Raw genomic sequence first — 18,192 nt, forward strand, 5'->3', positions numbered from 1 at the left:
GGTGCAGACAGCGTCTACGCTGGACGGCCATGCAGTGGGGACAAGTTCTATTCACTGACGAGGCTCGTTTTCACCTCAGCCACAGCGATGGAGGGATTCGAGTGTACCGACGTCGAGGTGAACGTTACGTCAATCATTGTGTCATGGAAGAAGATCGGTTCGGGGGCGGCAGCGTTATGGTATGGGGTGGAATTACAGCAAGACAGAGGACCCATTTGTTAGTGGTAGAGGGAAATCTCAATGGACAGCGCTACCGCGACGAGATAATCGGCCCTGTTGTTCTACCGTTTTTGCGTCGTCATGGCCCAGGCATTACCTTTCAACATGACAACGCCCGGCCTCGTATTGCTCGACTTGTTCAGGAATCTCTTCAACAAAACAACGTGAATGTCATCCACTGGCCGGCTCGCTCCCCTGATCTCTCACCAATCGAGCACGTGTGGGATGAGATGGATCGGCGCCTTCAACGCCAACCACGTGTTCCACAGACACTCCAGGAACTTCGAAACATGCTCCAGCAGATATGGACAGATACTCCACAGGACTTTGTGCGACGCCTGGTCCATTCCATGAGACGAAGATCTCTTGCATCGCAACCAGAGGTGGACACACACGCTATTGATTTGTAAATTGACATTTTGGCATGTTCATGTTTTTTTGTTAATGAAATCACGCATTTTCTGAAGTCAGTATGGCAAATTAAACCATTTGAACACTTACAGAAGTCTTTTATCTAATGCAAACCGAAATTGTTTCAGATTTGGTTAAAAACATAACTTTGCATTAAATATTAGTCAATGTCACAGGAACTTCTGTTGTTCAGTATATATCAAGCATAGTGACCCTTTGAATTCCAGAGTCTATATTAGACATTTCGCTGCAATAGTGAGAAGATGCCACTGTAACATACGTGTTTGTCAATTCGAAATGTCCGACATTCTCGGGGTTATAATTCCATTCTATTATGATAAAATCCGGACAAATTCTTTAACATAACTATATGTGGGAAGTGACGTCACAATCTCCATATCTCTTATCAGTATTTTCCCAATGAATGTCTCTCGCATATAAGTTTGAAATGATTGGACGGTCAAAAATAATTATAAACGAAGCGAGTGCATCCAGGCTTTTCTTAGTTGGGGTAAAAAGGATTAATGCGCCAAAATAACAAGGCAGCTACAGGCGGTATTTCCAAACAGTATGTCTACATTATGTAATTCACCAGTTATTACGGACGAATGTCACATCTTCGTTTGTCATCCTGACCTTCATGTGACACATTTATGCAACACTCTGAACCGAGAACATGTTGAATGATCACAGAGAAATGTGAATAATCTGAAATCTGCCAAGAGGGCGAATGAGTCCTGTGAATGCCTGCATTAAACAGAATCTACATTTACTGAGTCTTTCACGGTCTTTCTGCAATCTAGTATTAAACGTAAGCATAACTTTCATAAATTGCTCAATCGTTGCTCAATCGAATTCTTAGAGTCGGAAATCATATTCAAATTCGGTGTCCAAAAACCGATATTTATCATGCTGTCGTCTCTCATATATCGAATTAGTGGACTTCGAGTCAGCATTGTTTCAAAGTCTTTGCACTAACTACTGTGCCAAAGCAAAGCCCAGATTGTAAAACCATCATGCTATATACCTTAACCTACTGTTCCCTATCAGTGCATGAACACATGATATCAGGGCCCCGTTCCACAAAGCGATCTTAGTGCTAAGGTGATCGTAACTCCCATACTTTAACATGGGTTTACGATAGTCATAGCACTAAGATCGCTTTGTGGAACGAGAGCCAGGCTTCCAGACGACCTCGGCTGACACTACAGCTGCCTTTCCACGGCAACTGGGGTATCATTGGGTGTGGACAGCACCCGCAACTCATTCTTACACTTCACCATGAATGCGGAAGGTTATACTTTCCCTACTACTCGGAACATTCGGACCAGCAAAATACACCCCTATATCTACTGACCACATTCTTCACAGGGAAAGTCCAGCATAAGATGGCTTTCTCAGAATGGCCACGGGCAGTTGTAGTGTGTAACCCATGTCCAGGCACCTTGGTCGTCTTGGCATACCCTTCAAGGGCAGGACATATAAACCTTAAATCGATATAGATAAAATATCGACTTATTTATATTAGCGTCGACTATAGACCTTGTAACCGAAGTAGGTGACCCGTCGTCGACCGGTAAACGCGGTTTTGCTGTATTCATTGTTCGTCTGTTTGTTGTTTAACTCCGCACTCAGCAATATTCCAACTATATGACGGCGGTCTGTAAATAATCGAGTCTGGACCAGACAATCCAGTGATTGATATCATGAGCATCGATCCACGCAATTGGGATACGATGACATGCATAAACCAAGTCAGCAAGTCTGTCCACACGATCCCGTTAGTCACCTCTTACGACAAACATAGTCGCCTTTTACGGCAAGCATGTATTGCTGAAGACCTATTCTATCCCGTCACAGATCGTATTCATTGTATAAGAGCTAATTAGCTTAAACAAGCTATTCCAATTGGTGTATGAGCCCAACACTCGAATTGTTCCTATAGCATTTTAATTAAAACTCTGTCGTTCAGGCGTTTTATCGACAACAGAGCATGCTCCTGAAAGAGTCCGATTGTCTTTCCTCGAACGGGGGCGGTCGGGTAGCCTAGTGGTTAAAGCGTTCGATCGCCACGCCGAAGACCCGGGTTCGATTCCCGACATGGGTACAACGTGTGAAGCCAATTTCTGGTGTCCCCCGCCGTGATATTGCTGGAATATTGCTAAAAGCGGCGTAAATCCATACTCACTCACTCACTCACTTTCCTCGAACGTTTGATACACCCACATTTAGCGAAGACTGGACATTTTAATCATCAAAACGCGGTGCTTTCCTCAGTCTCGGATGTAATGACTTGAACGGACATAAATTCGACAGATTCATAACTGACAACCCATGTTGTCCTTGTGGTCACTACAATGCAGACTGGCCATACTACTACTTTGTTTGTTGCAATTATCATGACATTTGAAGCACATAAAGATATGATATTTGATCTGAAACACATTCTACTTCGCAGAAACTCACATGTCCCAATCATGATCAGGGGGGTTTAGTGCACTAACCACACCCTGCTTCGCGGAAAGGGAAAGCACGTGTTTTCCGTGAAGACCATGTTAATGATTGGGACATGGGAGTTGCTGAGAGTTTGTTTCAGTTTGGACAGGGTAAGACGTGACTCTAACAAAAGAGTACAACTTACATCACAGTGCCATTACAGGGCATTATTCAGAATATTAGCCATATAATGTTGCCACAACAGGGTGTTTGTTTGTTTATTTATTTGTTGTTTAACGCCGCACTCACAATATTTCAGCTACGTGACGGCGGTCTGTAAATAATCAAGTATGGACCAGACAATCCAGTGATTGACGTCATGACATGCATCCACCAAGTCAGCAAGCCTGACAACCCGATCCCGTTAGTCGCCTCCTACGACAAGCAGAGTCACCTTTTACAGCAAGCATGAGTTGCTGAAGGCCTATTCTACCCCGGATCTTCACGGGTCCCATAACAGGGTGATATTATATTGTCCAATCCCTGAATGTCTGTAAGCATTGTTGTTCATTGTGCAACCTGCACGTGTCAAATGTGTGATGGAACAGTAGTGCATGTTATAAATAGTTTGGGGTTACTAAACGGGCTAAATTTTCCTTGTTGTTTTTCGTTCGTTAATTAGATATTCCTTAATATCAATATTGATATACTAATTTACGGATGTGAAGGCCTATCATCTGAAATAAATCAAGAAATTCTTTTGTCCGTCCATACTTTCATTACAAATTCGTGTTGATTTAATCTTAATACCCGAAACCCTCACATATAACATACACGTATCTTGTGAACATTATGCAGCAATTAATATTACGTATAATATCACTCTGACTATCACAACCGGACACTGTTGATAATGCTTCATAACTGACCACCAAAGTATAGTTTGTGTAATTATTACGTATACACCTTGAACTTTACTTGATTTTTATATAGGGAGAGGTATTAAAATAAGCATTGTCTTGTTTACCCATCCCAAATTTCAGGTGAAATAGAAATGTTTGAGCTAAACACCAGTGTTATCAGTGCATATTTCTCACTCTCGTGGAACGTTTATGCAGATACAAAAGGAGAGTTGTCGCCTTTTGGGACAAAACGCTCGAACCTTGAATTGAGTGAGTGAGGGAGTGAGTATGGTTTTACGCCGCTTTTAGCAATATTCCAGCAATATCACGACGGGGGACACCGGAACCATTGATTTGAAGTTGACAGGCCTATATGTGTTATGTGCTTATGTTGTAAAACATACATGTATACAAGAAGCTTGTTTGTACAAATCATATACTCGTACGTGTATTGGCGCACCACAACTGACTTAACAACTTGCCATTAATAGGCTGTTCTTCATTCCTTAACAACATTGTAGGCAGATAATGTTTCCCAAACCGTAAGTATATTTCCAAACAGAACATTTCCATTCATGTCATAATCTGTATATACTTAGGCTAATTATACTGATGGAAACGACGAGGGAACAATGAAAAATATAGGGATATAGACTTTACTATCAGCACATTTAAAAAGCACTCATACAAATTCAACACGTGTCAGAATCAAATGTTGAGATGTGTTTGTGTGCATTGTTCCCAACGCGCATTTGGTTGATATGGCTGGGAACCAATGATCATTTTACTGTGTGAAAGATTAAGTGTCCCCTTATTTATTTCCATCAGTATATTTCAACAGAATCGGGAAATCGGGAATGCAGTCGGTTTGACAAAAGTTGTAATATATTTGAATGTTTTAGCTTTGGCAGGACCATATTAAAAATCGGTTACACTGATATAGCTATAATGTTGACATGTACTTAGTTACAATAATTTGCCATCCGTCAGGTACATGTATTTGGAATCCATGCTGTCCAGTTCAAACACACCAGAGATGAACACAAAAGGGGGAGATATATGTGAGGAAGGTTATCATTACGCTTTCCAACAGTAAAGTTGCCTCGGTGCACATATATCCCAGAAAATGTATTTAGCTTCACTTACTATTTATTTCCATAATATTGTTTGTTTGTTTGTTTGTTGTTTAACGCCGCACTTAGTAATATTCTAGCTATATGAAGGCGGTCTGTAAGCAATCGAGTCTGTACCAGACAATCCAGTGACTGACACCATGAGCATCAATTGGGATACAATGACATGCATAAACTAAGTCAACGAGCCTGACCACCCGATCCCGTTAGTCGCCTCTTACGATAAGCATAGTCGCCTTTTACGGCAAGAATGGGTTGCTGAAGATTTATTCTACCCCGTGATCTTCATGGGTCGGGGTTGAAAGAATAGAGATTAAACGTTATGAGTATATCGCTTCCATCCGTTCTTTCGTCATACAGTGTATATCCCAGGTATGGCACGGTAGGCTAGTGATTTTACATCCGCTTGCCGTGCAACCTATTAACTCCATTCATTGATACGAGGATTATTAACATTTACGGAAATTAATGCTTACAATGCCAAGCCAAATACATAAAAATTATTCAAAAGCTGTTATCAGATAATTGGGCAATTACTCGTTGGTGTTCATACTTATCACACGAATTATTTGTAAAAGAACAACAGAAATTATTTATCTCAGCACTGACCTTATCGTTCTTTCCAAGGTTCCCTCAAACTCCATAGCAGGGCAAGAAACATATTGAAGATGGTTCGCGGGGACAGCCTTCATAACACTGTTCACTACCAAAATTTCTAAATCAGCGTTCATTGTAGGGCGTATCCAATAGACCCACCAATGACGAAGTGCCTAACATGTTCATCTCCGATTCAATTCACAAACTTTTTAAAATTAATTTTACGGTGCAAGTTTCAAACCAACATCGTCTGCTTCCACCACGCAGTCCAGAATTAACGCTCATCAAAAACTCGTGCAACGGAAGTGAGCCCTGATTAGTTCAACTCGTAACCATGGCATCACGTGACAATGCTGGAGAACACCTGCGTGAAATATACAACGTGTCAAACCTGATTAGACATGGGTTTTTTTCAAACAACCCAGTAAAGGAAGGGCTGGAGCGATGGGTAGGCCCTAGTCTGTCACACATTCAGGATTTCTACTGCCGTCCTTGATAGGACCATTCCCGATTAAAATTTGTCAAAAGTCTGATCAAGATCCTGTGATTCGTGGCTGGAAATTCACAAACAATCAGATATTGTTCTGATAGCGTCCCGATTCAGCCGTTTCCAATCGAATTCGTCCCGATTCTCCCGTTCTCAATCCGAATCTGATCTGATTTGTATCTTCCGCGCGGTAAAAAACGACCGAATCTGCCCCGACAGCGTCCCGATTCTCCCGAATGTGATCCGACAGAGATCAGACAGTGACCGGACAGTGAACCGACAAAGACCGTTCGTATTCGGCAAGATCAGGATGCAATCTGGACACAGTCGACGAGAAACGGCAATGAACAATTCATGCCCGTTCATCACGACAGCGTCCCGATCAACAGGACACCGTTCAGACAATGCAGGACGATTTTGATCCGTTACAGCAGAATCTGTCACGATATAGTCACGATTGTAATCCGACTAGACAAAATCGGCTGAGTTTCCCGAATGTTACTGGACGCACCATACCATCGGGAGTGCTTGGCCGACCTTTTTGGACTTTTATCTGTTACGAACGTATACGACTGCTTTAAGACAATGATAGTACATTCCAGATAATTGAGGATAGTAATCCGTCTGATCTCAAACGGGAGCCATAATCGGCACTGTGTGAACCTGGCCTAAGGCATTGGCTTTCAACGGCGAATTTCCGGGTTTGATTCCAAACATGGCCACAATCTGCATTGTTGTTTCCGTATGGTTGGAATAATGCCCAACGTATTGATAATCCAGCCGACACATTTTGAAAGGGACAATGATGTTTCAAACAGTCTAGTTCTTTAGACGGTGTAATTAACTAATGTCTTAGGTCAATCAAGAGTGAGATTGGTGTACTAGATGATCATGCAATTTGAGTTTGCAGACAAACAGAATGTCTTTGAATGGCTTGAACCAAACTTCCTGTAGATGGTGATTTTCTAAATTGCCGGGCAAAAAGTAGAATATATACTTGAAAATTGGATTTGCCAAAAAATACGAAAGTACCAAAACGTTTGTCTGTCTGTCTGTCAAAACGTTACTGGATTGAAAACAGTCGCCCAAACACTGCAAACCTAAGCTAAAAAAGACTACTGTGATACCTGTGATTATCGCCATCGAATAATCAATCACATTGTTTCATTTTAGCGACCATCAAACATGGGTGTGTTCATTCTTGTGGGACCCGTGAAGATCCGGGGTAGAATAGGTCTTCAGCAACCAATGCTTGCCGTAAATAGCGACCATGCTTGTTGTAAGCGGCGACCGGGATCGGGTGGTCAGGCTCGCTGACTTGGTTGATGATGCATGTCATCGTATTCCAATTGCGTGGATCGATGCTCATGATGTCAATCACTGGATTGTCTGGTCCAGACTCGATTATTTACAGACCGCCATCATATAGCTGGAATATTGCTGAGTGCGGCGTTATACAGACAAACAAAACATTCTTCTGGCCGTCGGTTTACAAAGACGCAGAATTATCATCGTCAAGCATCCTATCTTTGGGTTTATTTCTCATATACGATATCAACATTATTTACAGCCTCTTTAGAGATTATGATAAATGTACAAGCTTTAAAAATATTAACCCGTCTTTTAATACTGATCATTCCCTCAATAGAATCCGACCTCGGCAATGTCGGACAAGTCCATTTTTTACACAGGTGGATATTTTCCGCACATTCTCAGAATCATCACGTCGATTATCTGTACCTTACCTCCTAATACCGATTGTCACATCTCTCTCGCTTTTGGATGCGATCGTTCGGCAGTAGCGTTCATCTGCGTTGCTCAGCTACATCTATGGGGAACAACATACCAGACACTTCCCTCTCAAAAATAACGTCGTCCAATATACGACGCTGTCAAGTTGCGAGCGCATGTTCGAATCTCCAGAAATGACGACATGATAGAACAATGTTTTATCGTGAAATGAACCACACTTCGTTCTTAATTGTTCTTTGCGATTTATCGCTGAGCTATGTCATATAAAATAATTAATGTAATATTGGCGATTGATTTGCCATTTCAAATATATTAAGACTCAATTCTTATACAGTAAACTACGTTTAAAAAGAACACGTTTATAACGAACTGACGGATATAACGAACATATTTTTAGCTCTTGACCATTTGCTGTTTATACATGTATATATGTAGTCCCTTTGAGTTCGTTATAACCGTAGTTTACTGTATCTAGCCACACATACATTTTATTCCAAAGTGGATCAAAATTATGTTGTTTTAATATCAAATGTACATACCCTCCAACAGAAACAAATTTTAAAGTGGTAACAAAGTATCTTGGGTTTTTTTCATGAAGAGATTTGACTTTTTTATTCACTTATTCGCTATTCGTTTTATGGCTTATGAAAGGGTAACAATAAATACTTATTTCAAAGCATTTGTTCTAAAATTATGCGACTTATCGGTATAGATACTTATGAAGATGTTGTGAGCCATAAAATACCTGGTCTTTACTGTTACCGTATTCGACATAATGAGCGCCCACGGCGATATTTGCTAAAATATTGGCTAGTGAACAATCTCAATTAGCACCCCTTCCGATTGATCAATGTACACAAGACTTATTTATTCGTGTATAATACGCACTCGTGTGTTATATGCACCCTTAATTTGGGGGAATTAAATCCTGGAAAAATATATATGTCGTATATAAATATTTCAGGCTGTCAGCATAAACCAAGAAATTTACGAACTTTTTTCACCAAAAATATTCCAATAAGAGCCCCATATTTCTAACTTTGAGAGCGCCCTGTGCGCTTATTACGTCGAATACGGTACTTACAACTTATAAAAATGCCAATCAAACGGTTTATGTAATGGTAAGTAATTCAAAGAGTAGTCTCTAGGAATTGGGTATATTGTAGATTATATGTGGAATAATGTATCATTGGGATTTCGAGAAATGTTTTAGGCTTTGTGATTTCAAAGTAGAAATACTTGCCATGACATAAGCTCATTTACGGGTTTTGCTCATGCTTTTATTCCCTCGGTATTTCTTCAAATGTTAAAATCACACGTGACACAATGCATCTGTGAGATGCGTGAAGCATATTAAATATTGATAAAAAATATATCATAAAACACATAAAAAAGAAAACCATGGTAACATCATTTAAAACGTACATAAAATTCATACGTCATTGTGTAATGAACTACATAACTACATATAACCCACAAACCAGTTTCTATGAGTTGAAGGCATATAGATATATAGACTATTCATTCTAATAGTTGTGTAATATATGGCCATGTTAAATACATACACAACTATTAGTATAAATCGTCTGTATATATGGCTATGTAAACACAACCATTAGAATAAATAGTAATATCTGTCATACATTGATTTCGGTGATCAGATACTCAGAGTGATTTGATTTTATTCAGCTCCAACCTTGTGGTCGTCATTCAGAACTAAACTGCCGTGCAAAACGATAATATACACCCATGTTTGATGGTGATTACAAATGAATCAAACAAGGAAAGTTTATTCGATAATGATGTATTTGATTTGTCTCTTTGGCCTTAAGTTTGCAGTGTTTCGGCGATTGTTTTCAGCCTTTGATTACTTTTGTAAGTTTTGGGGCAAATCCAGTTTTCAAGTGTATACTTTCTTTTGCCCGGCAGTTTTTTTAAAGTGAAAGTTTCACGTGAATAAGTGAACGTTATTTTACGACGAAGTCAGTAATGCCCCAAATAAATTCTGCGATCTGAGAATCATCTAGTCCAGGCCATGCAAACATGTGTTTGGAGGTACGACCCAGGACATCGGGGTATGAGGGCCAGGTCAGAGTGACCTCCAAATCCTCATGTGATAGGGTGTTGGTGACATACTCATCCCTGGCTTCCCTACGGGAGACAGGCACTGGGTACTTAGACCATCTCATGTCTCAGCATCCCTACGGAGAGACAGGCACTGGGTACAAGGGACATCGTCTGTCTCAGCATCCCTACGGAGAGACAGGCACTGGGTACAAGGGACATCCTCTGTCTCAGCATCCCTACGGAGAGACAGGCACTGGGTACAAGGGACATCTTCTGTCTCAGCATCCCTACGGAGAGACAGGCACTGGGTACAAGGGACATCCTCTGTCTCAGCATCCCTACGGAGAGACAGGCACTGGGTACAAGGGGCATCGTCTGTCTCAGCATCCCTACGGAGAGACAGGCACTGGGTACAAGGGACATCTTCTGTCTCAGCATCCCTACGTAGAGACAGGCACTGGGTCCTAAGGCCATCTTCTGTCTCAGCATCCCTACGGAGAGACAGGCACTGGGTACAAGGGACATCGTCTGTCTCAGCATCCCTACGGAGAGACAGGCACTGGGTACAAGGGACATCTTCTGTCTCAGCATCCCTACGGAGAGACAGGCACTGGGTACAAGGGACATCCTCTGTCTCAGCATCCCTACGGAGAGACAGGCACTGGGTACAAGGGGCATCGTCTGTCTCAGCATCCCTACGGAGAGACAGGCACTGGGTACAAGGGACATCTTCTGTCTCAGCATCCCTACGTAGAGACAGGCACTGGGTCCTAAGGCCATCTTCTGTCTCAGCATCCCTACGGAGAGACAGGCACTGGGTACAAGGGACATCGTCTGTCTCAGCATCCCTACGGAGAGACAGGCACTGGGTACAAGGGACATCTTCTGTCTCAGCATCCCTACGGAGAGACAGGCACTGGGTACAAGGGACATCGTCTGTCTCAGCATCCCTACGGAGAGACAGGCACTGGGTACAAGGGACATCTTCTGTCTCAGCATCCCTACGGAGAGACAGGCACTGGGTACAAGGGACATCGTCTGTCTCAGCATCCCTACGGAGAGACAGGCACTGGGTACAAGGGACATCTTCTGTCTCAGCATCCCTACGGAGAGACAGGCACTGGGTACAAGGGACATCGTCTGTCTCAGCATCCCTACGGAGAGACAGGCACTGGGTACAAGGGACATCGTCTGTCTCAGCATCCCTACGGAGAGACAGGCACTGGGTACAAGGGACATCTTCTGAGGTGGAATCCCCATATGGAAATCCGTTGATAGTAAATGTGATACAACTCCACAATTGCCACGATACACCATATGCTAAGCCATGTTGTATCCACACTCGTAGGACACAATTGTTCTTAAGGCAACAATACTGTCGGTCAATGCTTTCATATCCACGGTAAACAAGAAAATAATTGTAAACATCAACCATATGTCCATGAGTACACATCCAAGTCCGTGGCAAGTTCTGAGCTATGATCGAACGATCATCAGACCAGATGTTTAAATGTTCAGTTTAATATCCTCAAGAACTCGTGTAATCTCATAGCGGTCAAGCCGGTGTAACTATATTGGCAATCTCAAATCTCCCGTTAGAAGACCAATCAGCCTTGTAACCGCGGAGATCATCACGTGATCGGGGAGGTCCCTTCATGGTCAGGAATGTCACCTCTTGATTTGCAGGTGACCGCTAGGACGAAAAATATCACCGCTTTGTTGGTTCACCTGCTGTCTGGCCGCCGCATCATTTCCAGCTGAACTATAAGAGCAGCAAGGTCAAGGGCGGATAACGTTATAAGGGAGACAACTGGATACAACACGTAGCCTTTCCAGAAGGAGTTGGTGCATATCATCACTGTGACCCCATCTGAGGATAAAAAATAGCCATCAAGACAATACCTGCAGAGTAAGAGTAATTAAGCTTCTTATTATCCATCCATAACGCCTGAACAGCAGATACAATATAAGCTTAACACTATATTTCCTGATGTCTAACGCCGCACTTAGCACCAGCGTAAGAAATTGGCACTAGTCTATAGCCCTTGCCAAACTGCCCAATAGTTAAGGTATCCTAAGGACTAGTAGATTTTGCCCCTTTTAGAGGTTTTGCTGTATGTAATCACTATAAGGACTAGTGGGCTAAAACTTTTAGTTTCTATCGCTGAGCACTATTCTAGTTATATGATAATGACAATATGATAATAAAATCTGGACCAGACATTAAGTGATTGATATTAGGGGCACCGATCCAAGCCGCCTGAGTACGATGACAAGCATTCAAGCATAAGTTTCTAGAGATTGCAACATATATTTTATAGAATATATTCCAGACACTCAGACGCTGACCTTTCCTGATTTCATTGTACTCAAAATTAAATAAATCAACACATACGAGGTAAGAAAGGAGCATTGCGAACCTGGCTCTTTGGCTAATTTCTTGATGAGGTTTTTGCGTGTCCCAGCAGACAAAATGTCAAGGTTGTTAACATTTGCCAAGGTCACGTCCTTGACCTGGTTTTGCCAACCAAGGTATTGCTCCACGTTCACCTGCAAGAACACGATGCAGCATGAGACCACGTGACATTAACTAAATTAACAAGTAATCAATAGATAATGAAACAAACTTACTTTAACCACGCACCACAGCCGTTTAAACTTCTTGTCGTTCTTGAATATCACGTACGACATCACCAGCTGTGATGTCATAACTACGCTGACGACAACAGCGTTCACTATGTTAATCCTGTTTGTGCAGAAACAACCAACCTGTCGAGGAAAACAACAGATTTAACAATGGAATAGAAGTGGGGAAAATGTCAATAATTCACATTTACACTTCGGCTACGAGCGAACTAAAACCCGTTACGAGAATATATTCAATGGTTAATTCTTAAACCACTAGCTTTTACTTGTTATGTGGCGGTACATTTAGTAAATTTATTATTTTTAATGATTGTAAATGCCAGCAATTTGATTGAGGAACTCGTACAAAATCGGATCAAGTTGTGAATCGACAACCGTAAACAAGCTCCTAGCAGTTTGAGCTATCAAAACCCTGAGGGTAACGAGGTGTGAAGTGCTGGGACGGACAATAACCAACCACAACTAAGGGGGGGGGGGGGGGGGGGGTCACTCTTAGTTAACAGATGTCAAGGTCACTACCACACCTCAATGTCGTACATGCCCCTCAATCAAATTGCTAAACCTACAATCATTAGAAATAGACTTACTAAATCTGCTGCCACATTCTCGGTTTTAGATATAGAAAGAATTGTGTCTGATAGTAAAAGAGACATAAAAAGTCATTATTTTGATCATCGTCAATGCCTCATAAGGTTTGTATTCACTACCCGTATATACCTGTAGATTTGCAGTGTAGTCGCTATTTATAACCAACCAATCAAGCCGCAGCCTGAATCAAGAGCGAGGTAAACCAGCGAGTGGTTGGACCAATGAGCGTTCAGAACATAAGCGAATACTTCTCATGCATTATTAGTCATAGCATTGTAAACCATATACACAACACATTGCTTCGGTATCCGGCTGCGGTACGGTTCCACGGGTTCTTGTATTCATGTTAGTGTGACAGATACAACATTGTACATAATTATTTAATTCACCTTCAGTATCTGCTTTTAAGTGTTCAACTTTTATGTTTAATCATTAGTTAAGATAGATTAAATGTAGTTATTGTGTCCTTCATGTTGTACGCCTTAACAAACCAAAGCCATGACGTGCTCAACTGATTGGCCAAGCTAACCCTCAAAGTTGACCCTTTGTCTCACTGCATGTTCTCAGTCTGCACACATTTCTTACACAGACAAGTTGACAAGTGGAATCATCCAAAATCAGGTTAGTTTAGGAAGGAATTTCATGGGGATGGGAGGTGTATGGGAGCAAATATAAGCAATGTCAATCAGTGTCTACAGGTGTGTGTGCGTGTGTGTTGGGGGAGCGGAGAAATGAGACATCTTTGTACACTTTTATGCACAGTCAATAGTCAATCACTAACACTACATGAGAGCCTTCTACTCCTTTTTATAGTAAATAATTATAATGTTTCATTCCAATTTTACAATCATCATAAAGGGCCATGTGGATTACTAACGGTCCTGACATTGATGGGTGGTGGAGGGACGCGGTAGTGTACACAACCCTGTGGTGTATTGACGAGTATTTTATGTTAGGATATATATGCAAGGATAGGTTCTTGTACTCACCCCTACTGCAATAAATGGTATGATGATGAACAGCAGCCAAGCGATGAATGCGCACGCATCCCCTGCACGTGTGTAATATCCGCCAGTTGGGAATATCCGCCAGAATCTCTCCCACTGATCACTGTTTGGGTTGAATGTGCGCAGGCAGTCTCCACACCTCACCAAAAAGTTGTGTTGGACGAAAGGCCTATAAAACATGCAGCGGGAATTAATGACATAGGTGCTGAAAACGTGAGTGAGTGAGTATGGTATTACGCCGCTTTTAGCAATATTCCAGCAATAAAACAGCGGGGGACACCGGAAAATTGGCTTCACACAGTGTACCAATGTGGGAAATCGAACCCGAGTCTTCGGCGTGACGAGCCAACGCTTTAACCACTAGGCTACCCAACCGTCCCTGAAGAAACAACAGAATGCACATGCAGGGAGGATACAGCGTTTGGGGGAAAGGAGGGGTGAGGATAGTGTTTTAAACAGTGTTTCGGTGACTGTTTTCAGCCTATTAACGCTTCGGCGTTTGAAATCTTTTTGTCAAATCTAATTTTCAAGTGTATACTCTCTTTTACCCTCCGATTTACGTATAAATCGAAACTCCCGTAAGATCAAGTGTGTGTAATTCCCATGCAATGGACGCCGCCTCATACTGCTGCAACGAATTTATCTTGCCTACATGTTTCAATCTGTCATTGTAAAACATTTAAAACAAACTGAATATTGATAGAAAACAGCTGTTGAATTGAGCCTAAGACTGAAGAGTCACGTGACGAATAGGGGAATATGGAAAGAGTATTGTCGCTTTAATTTCATTTACTCGAAAACAACGTGCAGTATTTTGCTTCGTAGGGGGTCCCGCTAAGAAATCCACGCGCAACTGTGAATAAGGGATTTATTGTCCAGCTCAGGAATTTATTTCCCGGGATAGGTTGCACGAGCCTCGGTTGTTTTTTGTCAAGATTACGTGAGTGAGTTGGGTTTAACGCCGCTTTTAAAAGTATTCCAGTTATATCACGGCGTGTCAGCTTAAAGTGGGAGGAAAGCCCGAAGTAATGCAGGTCTCGGACGTTTACCACTTCGGTGAAACCCTCGAGCACGGGTATGGTGCTGACAAACCTAGAAACATAATCGGGGCGAATCGGGATTCGAACCCACAATCATAGGTTTCTGTCTTGCCCAAGGGACGCAACTCTGCACAGCGAATCGTGGCGCCTTAGACGACTGGGCCACCCGTGCCCCCCAAGATTACGTGAATCAATCTGATCTCAACAATCTTACATGTAGGTAAGATAAGTAGTTTTATCATTGGACAACGAAAATAACTAAGGCTCAAAATGTGACTTGTGCCACTTTTATCAGTACCCCTTCAAGTAGGTCACTCGTTTTTGTCAGCTGTTTCTATCACGAGACATAACGACCCTTTTCTCTCACCCTCTGAGCAGAGCAGACGATGTGCCGGTGTACTTCGCCTCCAGTTGTCGTCTGCTGTCGCCCTGCTCTCGCCTGCCTGTCTCGGGGATTCCGACGAACTCAGTGTTCATGTTGGCGTCACATGTCTACCACAGCTTCACCCTAACTGTGTCCAGGGCTGGGGAGCTGGGGGTATTAAAGGTGAAGATATGTAGTTCGCTGACCTATAACCCCCACGGAGGTATAGAGAGTTATGTATCCTGATAACAGCCCGTTATATGACACCGATAAGGACATGTTTTCGCTCCAGTGGTTATGCCCTGAATGTACAGTACTCTTGTTGCTGTCTTTTCACGGGGCATAAGTAACATCCATGCGTAGATATCCTTTGAGTATTATTTCATCTATATTCCAACGGGCTATCACTAAATGAGTCTGGACGAGACAACCCAGGGGTTGATAGAATGAACAACGATCAATACCACCGGGATGTGATGACACAGCGAAATCACACATTGTAACTATTTCATCGACACATTGTACCCATTGAAACCTCATCCACATTGATACCACTTCATCAACAAAGTGTAACCACTTCATCAAAAAGGTGTAACCACTTCATCTACACATTGTAACCACTTCATGTACATTGTAACCACTTCATGTACATTGTAAACTCTTCATCTACATTGTAACCACTTCATGTACATTGTAACCACTTCATGTACATTGTTACCACTTCATCTACACATTGTAACCACTTCATGTACATTGTAACCACTTCATGTACATTGTAACCACTTCATGTACATTGTAACCATTTCATCTACATTGTAACCACTTCATCTACATTGTAACCACTTCATCTACACATTGTAACCACTTCATCTACATTGTAAACTCTTCATGTACATTGTAACCACTTCATCTACAGTGTAAACTCTTCATCTACACATTGTAAATACTTCATATACATTGTAACCACTTCATCTTCATTGTAAACTCTTCATCTACACATTGTAACCACTTCATGTACATTGTAACCTCTTCATTTACACATTGTAACCATTTTATCAACACAGTAACCACTTCATCCCCACAGTAACCACCTCATCTACACATTGTAACAACTTCATCTACATTGTAAACACTTCATCTACACATTGTAACACTTCATCTATATTGTAAACACTTCATCTACATTGTAACCTCTTCATTTACACATTGTAACCACTTCATCCACATTGTAACCACTTCCTCTACACATTGTACCACTTCATCTACATTGTAAACACTTCATCTACACATTGTGACCACTTCATCTACACGTTGTAGCCATTTCATCTACATTGTAACCTCTACGCATTGTAGATACATGGCGTTGATGAAGAAGATGACGATAATGAGAATCAAATCATTAGTCAATAGATGTTTGAGGACGATCCCGGTGGTGAGATAATACCTGATGATGATGATGATGATGATGATGATGATGATGATGATGATGAGCAATAACGCTGACAGTGATGGCGGCGGATACGCAGGTGATCATGCCATACGTCTCTGTATCTCGGCTTGTCAAGTGTGTCGCGAGAACATCACAAAGCGCAGGTGTCGCACATGTCCCCACAACCTTAGGTTAGGCAATATTCACATGTACTCGAATAGAAGCTACATTTGAGTGACAAAAGCCATAAAGATATGTGCTAAAACCGTCATTAAATTCATATTGTCTTACACGGAATATGATGAAAGACGGGCATATTTGTGTTACACATGACCACATTTACAGACCTATATATAGAGTATTGCGCAGGCTGCATAAACTTCACAACTTAAACTATTTAGGTGTGTCGTCGACCTGCTTACCTTGTTTCACCGAGGACCCCGGGGGTAGCGGGTGTCGTGTTGGGTGGGGTAGGACCCAGGGCATCCGTGGGGTCGAGGCAAGGCGGACGTGCAAAATGTGCGATAGCCTTGCTCCAAGTCTCTACTGAATGATAGATAGTAATTGTATCCCTATAATTGGCAAGTCAAGATACGCCGACAACACTAGGGGCGCCAGTCTATATATAGGGCCAATTGTTCTTACTATTCTAGGAATTATGATTTAACTAATAATCATTTCCTTATAGACTAGTGCAAGTCTAACTGGGCGACAGTCCTCGTGACCTACTTTAACTGAACAGCTGATTGCGCAGCGCCATAGTGTGTTGGGCTCAGTTGTGATGACTGGCGTTCGTCTTTATGACTGTCTCAACTCAAAGTCCCCTCTGAATAGAGAGGGGCGACAGCCACTCCTCATTAAACCGCACCGCAGTATAGAGAGGCTGCACAGTAAACGGACATGTCTACTACACTACTGAATCATCCTTACTGCTTTGAGGTGACGTGAAATTGGGTTCAACGTCGCGTTCAAGATTATGTCAGTTATATAACGACATGCGTGTGTGCGTGTGTGAGTGTGTGTGTGTGTGTGTGTGTGTGTGTGTGTGTGTGTGTGTGTGTGTGTGTGTGTGTGTGTGTGTGTGTGTGTGTGTGTGTGTTTCTCTCTGATTGCA

At 42.1% G+C, this 18,192-nt stretch overlaps 1 protein-coding gene across 3 annotated transcripts; it reads right to left on the reverse strand.

Moving 5' to 3' along the window:
• Positions 1-9,195: 9,195 nt before the first annotated feature.
• LOC124133228 lies at positions 9,196-17,676 on the reverse strand. Of its 3 annotated transcripts, none has more exons than XM_046497541.2 (6): positions 17,473-17,676; positions 15,653-15,817; positions 14,228-14,414; positions 12,636-12,773; positions 12,425-12,554; positions 9,196-11,874 (listed from the first exon to the last, which is right to left on the reverse strand). In XM_046497541.2, exons 2-6 carry the CDS (start codon positions 15,760-15,762, stop codon positions 11,729-11,731), a joined length of 711 nt encoding a protein of 236 aa, XP_046353497.1. In that variant the 5' UTR covers positions 15,763-15,817; positions 17,473-17,676; the 3' UTR covers positions 9,196-11,728. The 3 variants fall into 3 exon arrangements, with proteins under 3 accessions (XP_046353497.1, XP_046353496.1, XP_046353498.1); XM_046497540.2 differs by having other exon boundaries at positions 17,501-17,670; XM_046497542.2 differs by lacking the exon at positions 17,473-17,676 and adding an exon at positions 17,094-17,420.
• Between the last annotated feature and the right edge of the window lie 516 nt (positions 17,677-18,192).

This window comes from Haliotis rufescens, unplaced genomic scaffold (assembly GCF_023055435.1).
Source record: "Haliotis rufescens isolate VD_foot unplaced genomic scaffold, xgHalRufe1.0.p SCAF_2, whole genome shotgun sequence".
In the NCBI taxonomy this organism is placed as follows: domain Eukaryota; kingdom Metazoa; phylum Mollusca; class Gastropoda; order Lepetellida; family Haliotidae; genus Haliotis; species Haliotis rufescens.

Coding starts and splice junctions, on each gene's coding strand:
- LOC124133228 (XM_046497541.2), bottom strand. CDS start 15,762: ATGAACACTGAGTTCGTCGGAATCCCCGAGACAGGCAGGCGAGAGCAG. Junction 14,415..15,652: donor TCGTCTGCTCTGCTCAGAGG/GTGAGAGAAAAG, acceptor CATGTTTTATAG/GCCTTTCGTCCAACACAACT. Junction 12,774..14,227: donor TACCATTTATTGCAGTAGGG/GTGAGTACAAGA, acceptor TTTCCTCGACAG/GTTGGTTGTTTCTGCACAAA.